The sequence below is a fragment of the Pogonomyrmex barbatus genome, unplaced genomic scaffold, assembly GCF_055798465.1.
Source record: "Pogonomyrmex barbatus isolate J1 unplaced genomic scaffold, ASM5579846v1 scaffold9, whole genome shotgun sequence".
Taxonomy (NCBI): Eukaryota; Metazoa; Arthropoda; class Insecta; order Hymenoptera; family Formicidae; genus Pogonomyrmex; species Pogonomyrmex barbatus.
Genome location: NW_028297193.1, coordinates 6022506 through 6037970, shown reverse-complemented (window position 1 = coordinate 6037970; position 15465 = coordinate 6022506). Strand labels below are relative to the sequence as shown.

The 15465-nt window shown below is 42.7% G+C and overlaps 1 protein-coding gene across 2 annotated transcripts; it reads left to right on the top strand.

Annotated features, from left to right (window-relative positions):
* The first annotated feature begins 616 nt into the window (after positions 1-616).
* Positions 617-15083, top strand: MTA1-like (metastasis associated 1-like). 2 transcript variants are annotated; one of them, XM_089084888.1, is made up of 12 exons: positions 617-1934; positions 3060-3127; positions 3364-3457; positions 6691-6873; positions 8706-8951; positions 9050-9318; positions 9436-9624; positions 9859-10281; positions 10373-10967; positions 11363-11509; positions 13523-13775; positions 13891-15083. In XM_089084888.1, exons 1-12 carry the CDS (start codon positions 1829-1831, stop codon positions 14027-14029), a joined length of 2712 nt encoding a protein of 903 aa, XP_088941014.1. In that variant the 5' UTR covers positions 617-1828; the 3' UTR covers positions 14030-15083. The 2 variants fall into 2 exon arrangements, with proteins under 2 accessions (XP_088941014.1, XP_088941015.1); XM_089084889.1 differs by lacking the exon at positions 6691-6873 and having other exon boundaries at positions 619-1934.
* Positions 15084-15465: the final 382 nt, after the last annotated feature.

The window sequence follows — 15465 nt, the reverse complement described above, 5'->3', positions numbered from 1 at the left end:
CACAATACTAAAAATCGATTCGAGATCTTGGATGGAAGAAAAATTAACTCGCAGTGACTATTTTGGCCAAGTGATCAATACAATCAATTAATTTTTTCTCCATCGTAAATCTAATGGTATCAATCATGTAATTTTTTCCCCAGAGAAAAAGGTGAGATGGAAACGTGAAAAATGAAAATTTTCCATTATCTTTAATAGCAAAAATTGTCATTAGAGAAAAAAATTACATAATCGGTAAAGGTACATAAAAGGTACATAAAATTTTAAAATTACATTCCAACCGATAAAATGTATGCACAATGCTAAACATCGATCCGAGATCTTGAGGGAAAATTGGCCAATCATATCGATCAATTGATCAAAATAATCATTGCGATTGATCAATTTTTCCTCCATCTACGATTTCTCGGATCGACTTTTAACGTCATAAATACAAGGCTTAAAAATTAATTACTATGAGTACCAGCCAATAGTCTAGCGTTAATAAATCGGTTGACGAATCAAAATGAACGTGAAGCCGGGATAACACAACTAAAAACATTCGCTTCTATTTGGACCACGATCGACGGTTCACTCCGTTTTCCGTAATTCCACGGAACGTTCGACAGTGGCGCTCGTGTTCCCTGCGCTCGCCATCGGTTATTTCTCCGTTATTCGAGCCGGAGTACGTTGGCTTCTCGCGACTCGCATAGACGCGAGCGGGTGAAGCGGCTGGGATCGCGAGTTGACCCGAGAGATCGACCGAGGGAGGACGACGCGACAGTAAACGGAGGGTTGTTGGAGGGTGTACGAGTGAGTGATCCTCGCGGACGGACACGCTCGGAGGTGCGCGCGCTCGGTCGACCGGTTTGTTGGCGGAGAACTCCGGCGCAGCCCTCGTCCGCGTTAGCGGCTCGCGCTCGCCGACACGAAAATGGCGGGCCGTGTTGGCCACGGCATTACGAGTGGAGGCAACGGTGGCTGTCACTGGCGTCGCTAATCCTCTCACGGTACACGTGAATCGGCGATCCCGCGATCGTTACGCGCCGCTCGGGGCATTTTCCCGCCCTCCGGTGTTTTGACTGCCGCGTGTCGCGTGCATATACGCACGCACGCACGTATTCACGCACGCACTCACGCACTCACGCGCGTTTATCCGTTCGTCGGAGGCAGCGTGCGCCGAGAAGAAAACGTGCCGAAGGAAACGACGAAACGTTATTTTTGAATGTGTGAATATACAATTCGATTGGAAACACACACGATACTCCGATTTGAGAGAGAGAGAGAGAGAGAGAGAGAGAGAGAGAGAGAGAAAGAGTGAGAAAAGAGAGAAAGAAAGAGTGATACAGGTAGCGACCGTGCGAACCCCCGCGACTGGCGGGAGGGAAAGGAGAAAGAAAGAGACAGAGAGAGAGAGACAAAGCAAAAAGAGGGAGAAATAGAGGAGGACGGAGATAGGGTAATAGAAAGAGCGAAAACTCCCCTCCCCGGGGAAACAGAGGCAGACGGATAGAGGACGCACTGGCGGTGAGGCAGACGGGAACGGAAGTTTAGTAGTGGCGGATCGACGATGGGCAAACAAACACGATGGAGTGACTACGCCGCGAGGTGTTGACTATATCATTCGGACGACGAGGAGAGAGAGAGAGAGAGAGAGAGAGAAGAGAAACAGAGGTAGAGAGAAAAAGAAAGAGAGAGAGACAGAGAGATAGTACGCGGGGAAACTGTCGGAGGAGTGAGAGAGAGAGAGAGAGACGTAGATAGATAGAGTGCGAGTGCCGCGATCGGCGGAAGCGACCGCGGGATTGTAACACACACACATTGCGGAGGACGAGAAGTCTTGATTCCGATGCCGACCGAATACCACGAGGGCCACGGTAACCACGAGAACGCCAATTTCGCTCTCGGGTCCTCGCAGGACGCCACCATGACGGCCAACATGTACCGGGTGGGAGGTAAAGTATAACCGCATGCATTCCGCGGCCGTGTTGTCCCGACGAGGACGTTGACGGCGAGACGACGTCGGTGTCAATATCGGCGATCGTCGTCGATGTCGTCGCGCTTGCGAGTTCAGAGAGAGAGAGAGAGAGAGAGAGAGATACATACATATAGAGGAAGAAAGAGAGACGGAGGGAGGGAGAAAGAGAGAAAGAGACAGCGGCTTTAATTAACTCCGAGAAATTAATGTTTGCAAATGGCATCGCAATGGCGTCCCCTATACCCTCCGCGCGGCGCGTTCTTCCCCCTTCCTCTCCCGCTTTTACCGCTCGCCCCCCCCCCCCCCACTCCCCGCGCGCCCTCTCTTCTTTCCACTCTTCATCTGGATCTCCCTCATACTCTCCACCACCCCTCGGGCCCCCTTCCCGCTCTTTCCCTTCGGTAACGTCCTACGCTCCGGCTTTTCCTCCCCCCCTCGCTCACCCGACTCCTCCATTCTTCTCTCTCTTTCTGTTTCTCTTCCCTGTCTCCCTCCCTCCCTCCCTCCCTCTTTCCCCATTTGCCACCTCCCTCACCCGCGCAACGGTCCTCTCTCACGTCCAGGTCACGCTAATTTCTTGCGCGACAAATCTCGCGGATCAAAATTGGATCCTGGCGATTACCGCCCGAAGCCGTCGCTGTTCGTTGTATCGATGTGTCGTTACGCGAGATGCCGTGCTCTCCAACTTCTCTCGGCGACGAGAGACCGTTTTTTTTTTTTTCCTCTCCTCTCACCTTTCTTTTCGATTTTGTATCACCGGCGGCAGCGGCGGCGGCGGCGGCGGTGGCGGTGGCGGTGGCGGTGGCGGTAGCGGCATCGGCAGCCTGCATGTCCGGTCGAAATCTTCACTCTTCCATCTCCGTGAACCTCGGAAAATCTGATTTTTCAAAGAGATATTTTCACCGCTCTCTTTTTCTCTTCGTCTGCTTATAGAAAAAAGATACATGACTCTAAAGAAAAAAAAAAAATTATCAAGACCGATGATTATCCCAGAGGCGAGATAATTCAAGTTCGAAGAGGATATCGAGAGAAATAACTTATGCTTTCTCTTTCCCGTTACGTTATCGTTGATGCGAGTGTTCTATTTTTTTTTTTTTTTTAGATTATGTGTATTTTGAGACTGCCACCACATCGCCGTATCAGATTAGGAGGATAGAAGAATTAAATAAGGTAAGTCAAAGGAACGCGGAGTCTCGGGGGGGGGGGGGGGGGGGAGAAATGCCGGCGCTTTGGCATTTTCGTGAAAAATTATAACGAGGATCGGATGGCTCTATCCGCACTTGCTTCTATACTTTTGTATCTGAAAAATGTATTGATCCTTAATAATGCAAATATATGCGTATATCAAGTTGTTACGGTAGACTCAACATGAAATTCGTTAACCTTTTCGTTTCCTGCTCTTTCAGACCGCAAGCGGGAACGTGGAAGCAAAATGCATGTGCTTCTACAGGCGGAGGGATTTACCGAGTACCTTAATTATGCTAGCAGACAAACATCAATGTAAGTAGCACTCGTCCACGCGCGCAAGCAATGCTATCGTGTTATCGTAAATATTTGCAAAGCTATGAGAAGACTTTGTGTCGGAGAGTCTCACGTTAGTATAGAATTATTCCGATTTTCTTCTCTTGTCGCCTCACGCATGTTTCTGCGAAAGTAACGCTTCCCTTTTTCTAAATGTCTAAGCCAAACACGCCGCCCTGAGAAGCTCTATCCCGACGAGCGACTTTGTTCTCACCGAGCGTGTCCTCGGGGCTTATCGAAGGAATTGTATACTAACGTATTACTAACAACGCACAAATGTCGCTTTCGTCAGTGCAAAAAAGTAGCGAGAAAAAGGAGGGAATCTCTCCTTCGTGTGCATGCATCTCTCGGAGGAACGTCCCTTTCTGCGGCGCGGAAGAGACGACGCTATCCCGCTTGCGACGGTCCGACGAAATCGCGGTTTTCGAGCGTATGCAAAGTGCGACGACACGAAGCGAGACGACATCGAATTACCATAAAGTACGAGAAGGACGAGTTAGTTTTAACGCTCGCTGGCGTACAGCAGATCGATAACCGTTCATAGGTGAGGAAAATTCATTCGCGCGAGCACGGTTTCATCTCGCAGCACGGAAGATTCTGGCCGCAATTTCCAGGCGGTATCGATTTTCTCCGCTTTAGCAATCATTATTGACGAGAGACACCTCTCCCGCGACACGATACGAAAATTCGAGAGATATCGGGGGGCGCGTGCGACACACCGCGCGTGCTCTGTGTGTGTGTGTGTGTGTGTGTGTGTGTGTGTGTGCGTGCGTGCGTGCGTGCGTGCGTGCGTGCGTGCGTGCGTGCGGCGTGCGTGCGGCGTGCGTGCGGCGTGCGTGCGTGCGTGCGTGCGTGCGTGCGTGCGTGCGTGCGTGCGTGCGTGCGTGCGTGCGTGTGTGTGTGTGTGTGTGTGTGTGTGGTGTGTGCTGTAACATGACTCTTGTAGAGCGAGAAGAATCGCGAGGCGTCACTACCTTTGCGAATATCGCCGTCGTGTAACCCGGTTTGTATTCGGGGGAGCTTAGGCGATTTATACGCGAGGAAATCTGCGGAAATCTGCGGAAAAAATCTGCGAAGACATGTCTCCGTTACGGGGGAAAATAATCGAAGTATCCGAAAAATCTTTCCTCCTCCGTCGATCGATCCATCAATCCGGCGAGGAGACCTTCCTCGAAGCGAAGACATTTCGCGCGTGGCCGGTCTTAAGCGCGAGGCGATCCGCTTACTCGTCCGACATTAATATGTTCTCCGGGGAACGAAAAGAAGAAAAAAAAAAAAACGCTGCGCTTTCCCAGGAGACACGCGACGCACACATAGACACATATACGCGTACATACATACACGTGTATACACGTACACGCGTATAGCACGCGTTTCTGTTTCGCTCGTCGCGCGCTCGTAGAGTTATACGTTATCCCGGGGCTTTCTCGATTTTTCCTTCGCAATGACAAAGATAATGAGACGCGGGGATTTGGGGTGGGAATGTATAATAAGTAAAGTTGCGGGGGTGGTTGGGCGGGTTGGGAGACGGGGGTTGTATCGATCTGCCTGGGGGGAAGGGGGAGGGGGGAGGGGGTGGACGAAGGGGGGACGCTGGTGCACCCGCTCGGTCCCCCTTTTCTACCTCCTCATCCTCCTCCATCTCCATCTACCTCCTGGCCCTCCCTCCTCCTCCTCCTCCTCCACCACCTCCCTTCCCCCTTCTCCTTCTCCTCCTCTTCCTCCCCCTTTTTCTCCCCCTACACCCACCCGGTCCACCCACCACCCTCAACTAAATGGATGGCTGACGCAGGGGTTGCTTGGGTATATGTTACGTGTATTCCTCCCCACACCGACACGCCACACATCGGCACACGTGTACGTGTGTGCCCGGGCGAAAATGGTGGGCCCCACTAGCCATCTTCGTTTTAAGCATTTGCTACCACTCTCCCCTGTACGTTCGTCTCCCCGACCCCCCCCCCTCCCCCTTTTCTTCCTCTCCTCTTCTTTCGCGCACCATGTATATGTATACGTACACATTTCTCTCTCTCTCTCTCTCTCTCTCTCTCTCTCTCTCCTCTCTTTGTCTGTGTCTCTGAGTGTGTGTATGTATATATATGTAACGGTTTCGTCGTCCGTGTATATGCGTCGTCCGGCGGTATTTGCTCCGAATTGGATTCTCCCTCTCCTTTCCGCCGTATTTCCTCGCTCTCTCTTTCTCCCCCCTCTGTGTCTAGCACCTCTGAGGTATCTCGAATTTTCGCCCAAAAGGAAAAAAAAGAATGTACGCTTTTTCCTTGTCTTTCGCGGAAGTCGATACACACGCATCACACGGACGCTATCGCGTCCGGGTGTGCCCCGTGTATACGACTGCAAGCCAAAGGGTTGGCAGGGAGCAACAGGGGGAGGGGGGGGGGAGGCGAAGGAAAAGGTTTTTATCGAGAGATTCGGCGGCTTCGGCCGATAAAATGCCTCGCGTGTATGGCATTGAAGGATCAGCGGACAATTAGACGATGGCGTAGGTAATGTCCGGCCGACTGTGATGAGCTTTTACTTCGTTTTGCCCCCCCCCCCCACCCCCCGCGCCGTTCGCCGGTCGATCGCGAGGCGCAAAAACGAGCGCGCGGATGATTCGGCTCTTGTTCCGCGCGCTTTCCGCCGCATCCGAAGGAACCATCGGCGCAAAAAAAAAAAAAAAAAAAAGAAAGAAAGAGATGCTAATCGCGCCTGGCATCAAACTCTGTCTGTCGGCGTCGGGTGTTGCACGAGTCCCGAAATGAGTGTCCGTCGGACGTGTCCGGAGGTGGTATTTTGATCCACGCTCCCGCGGAGTAACGGTCAACGTGGCGGAGGTATTGATCTCGCGCGAATGAAAATACGACGTGGAGGTATGAATGGTAAATAGAAACGCGGACGGAATTGGCCGAGATATAATCAGGATCGCGAAACGCAACGTAACGCAAATTGCGCGATTGCGCTTGATGAGTCGGCGGATGATGCGTCGGCTAGGTTTTACGACTCGAAAAGCGTGAAGGGACGTGATAAAGGCGTGGAAAAGCGCGACGAGAGCGTTAAAGCGTGGTACGACGTAGTAGTTTTGTAAGGGCTGTAAGATTGCGTATTGCGCTTAGCAGTACAGTCGCGTGTACGTATCTCTCCTGAGCGTCTATTGTGTGCAAGATCAGAAAAAACGAGATATACGAAGAGTGGGTTTCTTGTAATGAAAATTCCAGTGGCAAGCGCGGAGCAGCAAAGGTCAGAATCCCCTGCGAGCACGCAGAATCAGAAACTAGAGAATCCCGACACTACTAAGGAAATGACTAGTAAAGACGGGATCGGGTCCAAAGTGATGATCAAAGGGGGCGGGAAAGGGGGCTGGCTGAAGGCCCCATTATCGGAGGCCCAAGAGCCCCATGGTGAGTGTAGTTGATCAAAAGATGTCCATTACCGACGAATCTAATCGAGCTTTGTGTCTGCGATATAACAATTGCAAAAAATAGAAGTCGCGAGAAACCTGTACAAACACATACGTCTCCTTTCACATATATTGAACGCTTAATTATATATGAAAATTAATTTCCGTGCATCTTTTATCGAGTAGTTAGGTACGACTTGATTGTATTTTTATCATGCTTAAATATTAAACAGTCCTGTGTATAAGATTTTCACTGATGGCGTATTTTTATACCTATAAACCTATAATCGATATTAAAAATCTCAAAGTAAATAATAATTTAAAATAAATACAGAGATATAATTATATATATATATTGGAATTATAAGAGTTTTATCACGTTAGCCACGTTATTAGTAAAAATTGAAATTTATATAGATGTTGCTCACACAAAGCGTGCGTAGATTCGTCGGTAAACGGCATACAACTTGCATCTTTTGATTACCTCGTTAGTCTTACATAGAAGCCAGTGACGATGCAAGGCTACCGATTTAGCGGCGGGATTTATCAAAATTCTTTGTAATCTTGGTGTGTGCCACTAGTAAAGGCAAGTTACACTGTAAGGCCAAAGAGACAATAAATTGGGCGTAACCGGGCTCCTTTCTTTCAGTTAGTTGACAAGGGGTTCGGCAACTTTTCTCACAAAAGTGCCCGTACAAATCATTCATTTGCATGCACTCGCAGTTCATTCACATAAACACCTTATCTCATAAGTATCATCAGCTTTTCGTATTTGATTGAATATCTTATATTTAGAAGCAGATTCTCTCGTAAACGATTCTCTTATTGGTGATATCTTGGCCCCGTCAGCTTGAAATATTCTCGAGTCTCTCGTCAAGTAGACTTCCACTCGTCGACATGATACATCTTCACTGTCAATCACCTGTCATTTACACACTTGTCATTTACACATTTGTCATTTACTCAATTAAAATAAAAATCCCGCCGCATCGCATATGATGACACTTTAGTAATCTGAGGCTTCTTTAAACGACGTAATTCTCTATCGATTGTTAATTGCCTTTTCGTTGCAGATTATTGTTTTTGCCTTACAATTATTCTTCGTTTGCGTTTATGTTGCCCGCTCTTGCTGATGTTTTTCCTTTTTGGTTCAGTACCGTGCTCGAGCTTTCATTGATTCTGCCGTATTCCCGTGTTTCATTTACTTCATTTACTTTAACTTCCTGCAAAATAGATGAGACGAGATTAATTGAAAAGATAATCCTACTGGAGAATATGTTAGTCTTGGATTAACCGAAAGCTGCAAGACGTAACGGCGTAACGGAAAACCAAATCGAATGTCTAATTTCATTATAAAAAATATTAAAATAGTTGGTAAAAAAAAGCGATAAGATGATAACTTCATGGATATTCAAGTATGAGAATTTAAGCTTTTCTTTTCTCGCATCTAGTTTTTATATTTACATGCAATGCAATGCGTCTCACCATTTTATCATATATATATATATATATATATATATATATATACATATATTTCTCTTCTATGTGTTCCTTAAAAGATGATTTTTTTAATAATGTAATTATATATTTAAACGACAAATATATGTACATATAAAAAGTAAGAGTTCACGGAATTTTCAAGATTTTTTAATTAGAGAATTATTAATGTAGTATTTTATTAAATATTCAGCTTTTTTAACTTCTTCATTGTCGATAATATATTTTATTTCTATATAATTCAAACTTATATTGATTTATACGAAATGATGTATATTTCTATCTCGCGATACGCATATGATATAAATTTTATTTCGCTTTTTTCATCGTGTATAGGGGTAGACGAAAGTGTTCCTGGAGCGGTAACGGAATTAAGTTCTAAGCAACGTCACCAAATGAAACATAGGGAACTGTTTTTATCGCGACAAGTGGAAAGTTTGCCTGCGACGCATATTAGAGGAAAATGTTGCGTTACGTTACTGAATGAAACGGAATCTGTGCTGAGCTACCTGAACAAGGAGGATACATTTTTTTACTGCTTAGTATTTGACCCTAATCAACGTACTTTACTTGCTGACAAAGGTAAGACAAGCGCATTTATCTATCATACATACAATACGTAACGAAACATTGAAATTAACAAAGTTATAAGTATTAAGTTACTTACTCTTATGTTTCAGGTGAAATTAGAGTAGGTAGTAGATATCAAGCAACGGATATACCGTCGGTGTTGACACCCGCAGAGAGGGAAATGGACCCCCGCAACTTAGAAGACGTGGAGACTTTAGTTTGGACTCCAAGACACGGTTTGACTGATCGCCAAGTCGATCAATTCCTTGTCGTTAGCAGATCAGTAGGCACATTCGCGAGAGCCTTAGATTGCTCGTCCTCCGTCAAACAACCCTCCTTACACATGTCTGCAGCTGCTGCATCTAGAGATATTACTCTGGTGAGAGATGTTCTGCCTTTCGTACTCTGGTGCATGAGGATAAATAGATATAAATAGATATGAATTGCTCTCTGGATGTGATGTCGTTTCAATAAAATTTTGTCAATCACATTGCAGTTCCATGCGATGAATGTATTGCATACGCACGCTTATGACATAGCAGATGCCATGGGGGCTCTAGTACCTAGTACAGGCCCCGTATTATGTCGGGATGAGATGGAAGAATGGAGCGCATCCGAGGCGAATCTGTTCGAAGAGGCACTCGAGAAGTACGGAAAGGATTTTGCCGACATACGAGCGGACTTTGTAAGCACGCGTTAACACATGCGGGTTCCTGCAGGACGCGGCAATGCTTGCGGAAATTGGCGCGGAGAGCCAATCATTCTTTCGCTCTTACAGAAAAGCGGTAAATTGATTGGCTACCGCGCCAACTTTTACCGTGTAAGCGTTGCCGCGTTCTATTTACAGGAGCCGCAAAAATACAGTTACGTTTGACATTGACACATTGACATTGACTGATGTGTTGTTTGTGTTTTTCAGTTACCGTGGAAAATGTTGAAACACGTAATAGAGTATTATTATATGTGGAAAACGACAGATCGGTATGTCCAACAAAAAAGAGTAAAGGCCGTAGAAGCTGAGAGTAAGTTGAAACAAGTTTACATACCGAATTATACCAAATCCTCTGGGCCAATCACCGCTCCTTCTACCGCCACAATTGTACCACTGGGCAATAATAACAGCAACAGTAACGGAAAGCCGACCAGTGTTTTGAACGGTAATAGTAATGGTAGCATGGCAGGCGATAATTCCGGAATACTTATGGTTGGAGTCGGTGGAAAGCCATGTGAGGGCTGTCAGGTTATTCAGAGCTCACAATGGCACGCCTGGGGTCCGCCACATATGCAGTATCGGCTCTGTCAGTCCTGTTGGACATATTGGAAGAAGTACGGAGGACTCAAGGTATGCGCAGGATCGTTTCAATAACGGCACACAAGATCACTGCTGTAACAACAAACTCGTACGTCTCATATCTTTTCGTTACTCCGAACAGGCGCCGTCGCGCGTAGACGACGTCGATCTCGAGAGGAAACGCGCCGGCGCCGGATCGGACGAGGAGAGCAAAGGGATCGGTGGTGCGCACAGGCCGCATCGATGCAGCATTCCAACCTGCGGCAAGGAGTTCAAGTTGAAGGCTCATCTGAGCCGTCACTACGCGAGTGCGCATGGAGTGGATCTGCGCGGCGCCGCCGGAAGTGGCGGCGGCGGTGGCGGATCGCCACGGCCGGTCATGAAGACTCGGTCCGCGTTTTACTTGCGCACCTCCTTGATGGCGCGCGTCGCGCGACGTCTGTGCGCCGCACAATTACGTACACGCCACGCCGCGCGGGCGCCCCATCAGCCGGTGAATGCCGCACCGTTGCGGCACATAGGCCACCAGCTGACGTCCAAAACACCCGCGGAATTACGTATCCTTGCACGCGCCGTACGGCTCCGGTCGCGTCCTCGAGTGACCGATATTGCTTCGCGCTTGGGCGATCATCCAGCACCTCGACAACCTGGTGACTGGGATTGGTTAACATTGACTGCTCCGGCACAACGCAAGCAACCCGATCGAGTCTCGTTTCCACGTCCCCCAAAAGCACCAGGTACAGTGAGAAGCGATTATTTTATGCATGCTGTAAATAATAATAAAGATTGAGTAAAGTAAATAAAATCTTTTGACACAGAATAGAAAATTCTCCAATAATAGAGAAATTTAATCATTGTTATAAAATTAAAAGTGGTAATTATTTATTCATAAAGTACTATTCATTATATTATTTACCCATTACTTTATTATTTCGGTCGATTTGTATTCTTTAATGTATTATAATGCAATTTAAACTGTATGGTGTATGTAAAGCGAAATAGAAATATTTTTGAAATACAGTTATATTACAAATTATATTATATTTGTATATTGTTGACAAACACAAACAATTCAAAGTTTATGTTTACTTTTGATATACTTGCTTGATAACATAAAGTCTTGACATTCTAGATGGCAGTCTTTTATACGAGAGGGTACCAAACAAACCGGAAGTAGACAGGCTTACGTTGACACCACCTCAACCGCAGCCTGTTATGTCAACCCAACAGAATATTTTAAAACGCCCAAGATCATTCGATGAAGTCAATGGTTCAGATGGTAAGTTTCATTATCTCTTTCGCGTTATCAATTAGGCAACTCAATTTCGAATCATGAGTCAGTATTTATTATCCATATTTATTATTTTTATTTCCAGATTTAAATAATATTTTATAAGATGCTAAATATGCCTCTGCGATATGTTTATAGCTATTTGATTTATATATGTTAAAATCAATATTAATTTTAATTTTGTTCTTATTTATTGCCTTCTATTTGAATATGAATTAGGATGAGAAAAAAATCGAAATTTTATATTTACTGTCGCCATAAGATGACATTCTTTCCGAGTATCTGAACTAATTTGTTTAATTCTAAAATCATTTTAATATAATTGATGTAAATAATGCTAGATATAATTTATATAGTTTTTTGTGACTCCCAATCTTTTATTTTATGTTATAATCGAAATCTATTGTTATTTGTGTTTTATTATTGTAGAAAAATAATTTTATGCAAACTTAAAAGAAGTGTAATTTTTTTATTAATCAAATAACGATAACAGATTCTTTTTTAAAGGAAATTCTAAAAATGAAATATTTTTTTATCAACCTACTGAATTATTAATAATACAATGAAAAAGAAAAAACATTGTATATGTTCCAACATTATATAAAAATCATATAATACATGTTAAGACTCCTGACTAGTCGTCGCGGCCATATTGGAATTACGTGTTATAAGCGAAAAATGACACAGTGAAATTTATTGCACGTAATTTACAAACAAAGAAATATTTGGATAAAAAACGACACTTGAGATAATTTTAAGACACTTGTGAAAATGGACAGCTACTATTCTTTCCTCTCCTAATGGTTGATAAATAGTAAAAGACTATCATATTCAGACAGACGAACACACGATTGACAACTGTTGAAAGAAGTGAAAAATATTTAATATACATACAAAATTTTACAAAAATTTAAAGGTAACTTTATTTGCCGTTCATTTTTACGAATTTGGTAAGTACGAGACAAGTTACACATTTCCATGATTAATCATGTAATAACGAAATAACGTGCAATAAAAAATTTGTTAGCACATCATTTTTCACGCCTATTTATATAAAAATGGACAAGGACAAGGATGAAAGAACAAGATGAACGAGAATGAATAAGCTTCTAATTTTTATCGTGACACTATGTCACCGTCAACGTCGAATTCTTAGCTGAATAGTCCTATAGGGTCCTTAATAGGGACCTTAGATTAAATAACTATATTTGCGCTTAAATAATTTAAAATCAGATAAAGATAAGGTAAATTATATTTAAATTTATATCAGACAAGATAAAGATAATTTAATCTAAATTTATCTAGATAAAAGATAAAGTTATGTCTAGATTATTTGTCTAGATAATTTTAAGATAATGTTGTTATAAGCAAGATATAAGATACGAAAACAATGTTTTTTTTTATAAAACTTTTACTATTTATTGGTTAGATACGATAAGGGAGGATGCGAAATGTAACTAATGCAATTCTTTATATAGATGATTCATATTATTTTAATCATAGCCAGCGCAATCGCTCTTTAAATAATGTTCGTTGAAAAATATTTAATACAAATTAAATCTAAAATTTAGATCGGATTAACTTAATCGGATTCATATTTATACATAAAAATTTCAAAAATATAATAATTATTTAGCTAACATCAAGTAATGTCTATTATATGACTCGCAAACGTTAATTTTTATTCGAAGAATTAGATGAAATCTATTTTAAATTACATAACTAAGATAATTTGTAAAAAAAACAACACTTATTTTATCTAAGATAAAGATGAATATATTTTAATCATTTAGATAAGAAAATAAAACTATTTCTTCATCTAGATAATTTTATATAGCGGAAAACACTATATTTTTAACATATATCATTTTAATATATATCATAATATTTAGGATCGTTAACGTTTTGTAAACACGTCTTATAAATCTCAGTTATACCTCTAAATTGTATCAAAATAATTTTTTGTAATCTTTAAAATGTTTTGTTTTTTTTCGCTTCTAGGTATCGCGGTAGGGCTTCCTTCCGCGCCACCTGCAAAAAGATCTCATCACTCGCAACAGTTGCATCCAAAGCACACACTGGAGCATCCCGCACCCGCAGTTCTTCCTCTCGCGCCGCCTCTTAACGGTAGAGCATCTCATCCACATCCGCTGCCTCATGGCCCGCCGCTGTCTAGAAGTAACGCACGCAAACAGGTCATGTCGTGGATGGACGCGCCCGATGATGTTTATTTCCGCGCCACCGAACAAATCAAGTGAGTATAAAAGTGATATGTGTTTGTAATATGTGTACTAACTTTTCAATGTATCAAATTGCAAGAAAGCTAAAAGATGATATGTGCACTAATTTTTCAATGTATCACATTGCAGGAGAGCTAGAAGAACTCTAGCCTCGGTGGAATTACGAAGAGCAGCGCGTAAACCATGGCGCAGAATGTCGCTTCCCCTGAATCCGCTTCATCTCCAAAGAGCGGGTCGCCAAGACGATATGGTCGTTATCTTGGATTGAATCCGCAATACAATCGAACGATATTGTATGTCAGTTTGCTAATCGCGAAACAACAACGTTATTAACGTAAACGAGTGAAGTTATATACAGTGAAGGTCACACAGTTTCGTGAATTGCTATGAGCAATTCCGATTGAGCAAGAATCTAACTTAAGAACCAGAAGATTCCTCAGAAAGTTTCTCGATTTTTTTTTTTCTTTTTTCAAAAACCGAGAAAGTTGTCGAAAAAAAGACTTCGCTTAACCCGAACATGCATGTTAAACAATCAAGAACATCGTTGGATCGTAATGACTTCACTACTTACGGAATACTACTTCTTATGGAAGAATTAATGTTCAGCGAACTAAGTCATTCAACGTGAATAATGATTTTTTATTCGTATTATTGTTGTTATTAATAATAATTATTAATAATTGAATGTACATATACATTGTACTACACATAGCCGTGCAACACGTCTCACACACACACACACACACACACACACACACACACACACACACTCGCATTTTCACACATACACAAAGTATATACACGAATACATTCAAGTACCGAAAAGCAATCGGTACGAATTTAATAGCGATAAAAAATTGGCCGATATATCTGCGGATTAGCCCATAAATAGCTGCATTCAGAAAACACAAAAGCGATGCGATTTTCGAAAAACATTGAACGGAAAAGTCTGCTTCTTATGATGACATACTTTGAATGTACTTCGAGAGATACTGATATGTTCTTCAAGAATTGATCATTTAAGCATTGTATTTTCTGGACGCAATTAATGTTACGGCTAAGCAGATAATAGAAACGAATGTATGACTAGAAGTGAATGTGTGAGAAAAAAAGAGTAAGCGAGAGAGAGAGAGAGAGAGAAAGAAAGAGAGAACGAGAAATGCGCGAGAGAGTATACGTAATCGAGCGAAAGAGAATGAACTACTGTACGTATGGGAGACAGAAAGAAGGAATGCTCACTGTGAATATTTTTATTAAATTTTCAAGTTTGATGACTTCCGTCGCAAAAATTAATAAATAAACATAAGCATAAGTGAAAAATATCTTAATCGTATCTCTCGGTTACCGTTGATGAATCATCACGATGCATTCTCTATCTCCATCTCTTCCTTTTATGTCTACATGAAGATATTTATTTCGATATATATTTTTGTCGTTTCCATGTTATTTATAAACATGGAATCATACGGTCGTATAACGAATAACATTTCGAATCTTGAAGCTATTTAAATTATTCCGTATCAATTCCGTCAATGATTTTATATTTTTCTTCTGCAAGGATTTTTTTTTTTTTTTTTTTTTTTTCAATATTCATCATTCGCACGATGTTAAATTACGATCTCGGAATATTATTAATATGTCGTAAGATTGCCGCAATACATGATTATTCGATGATATCAATCAATTCCTAGATTATGATGGCAA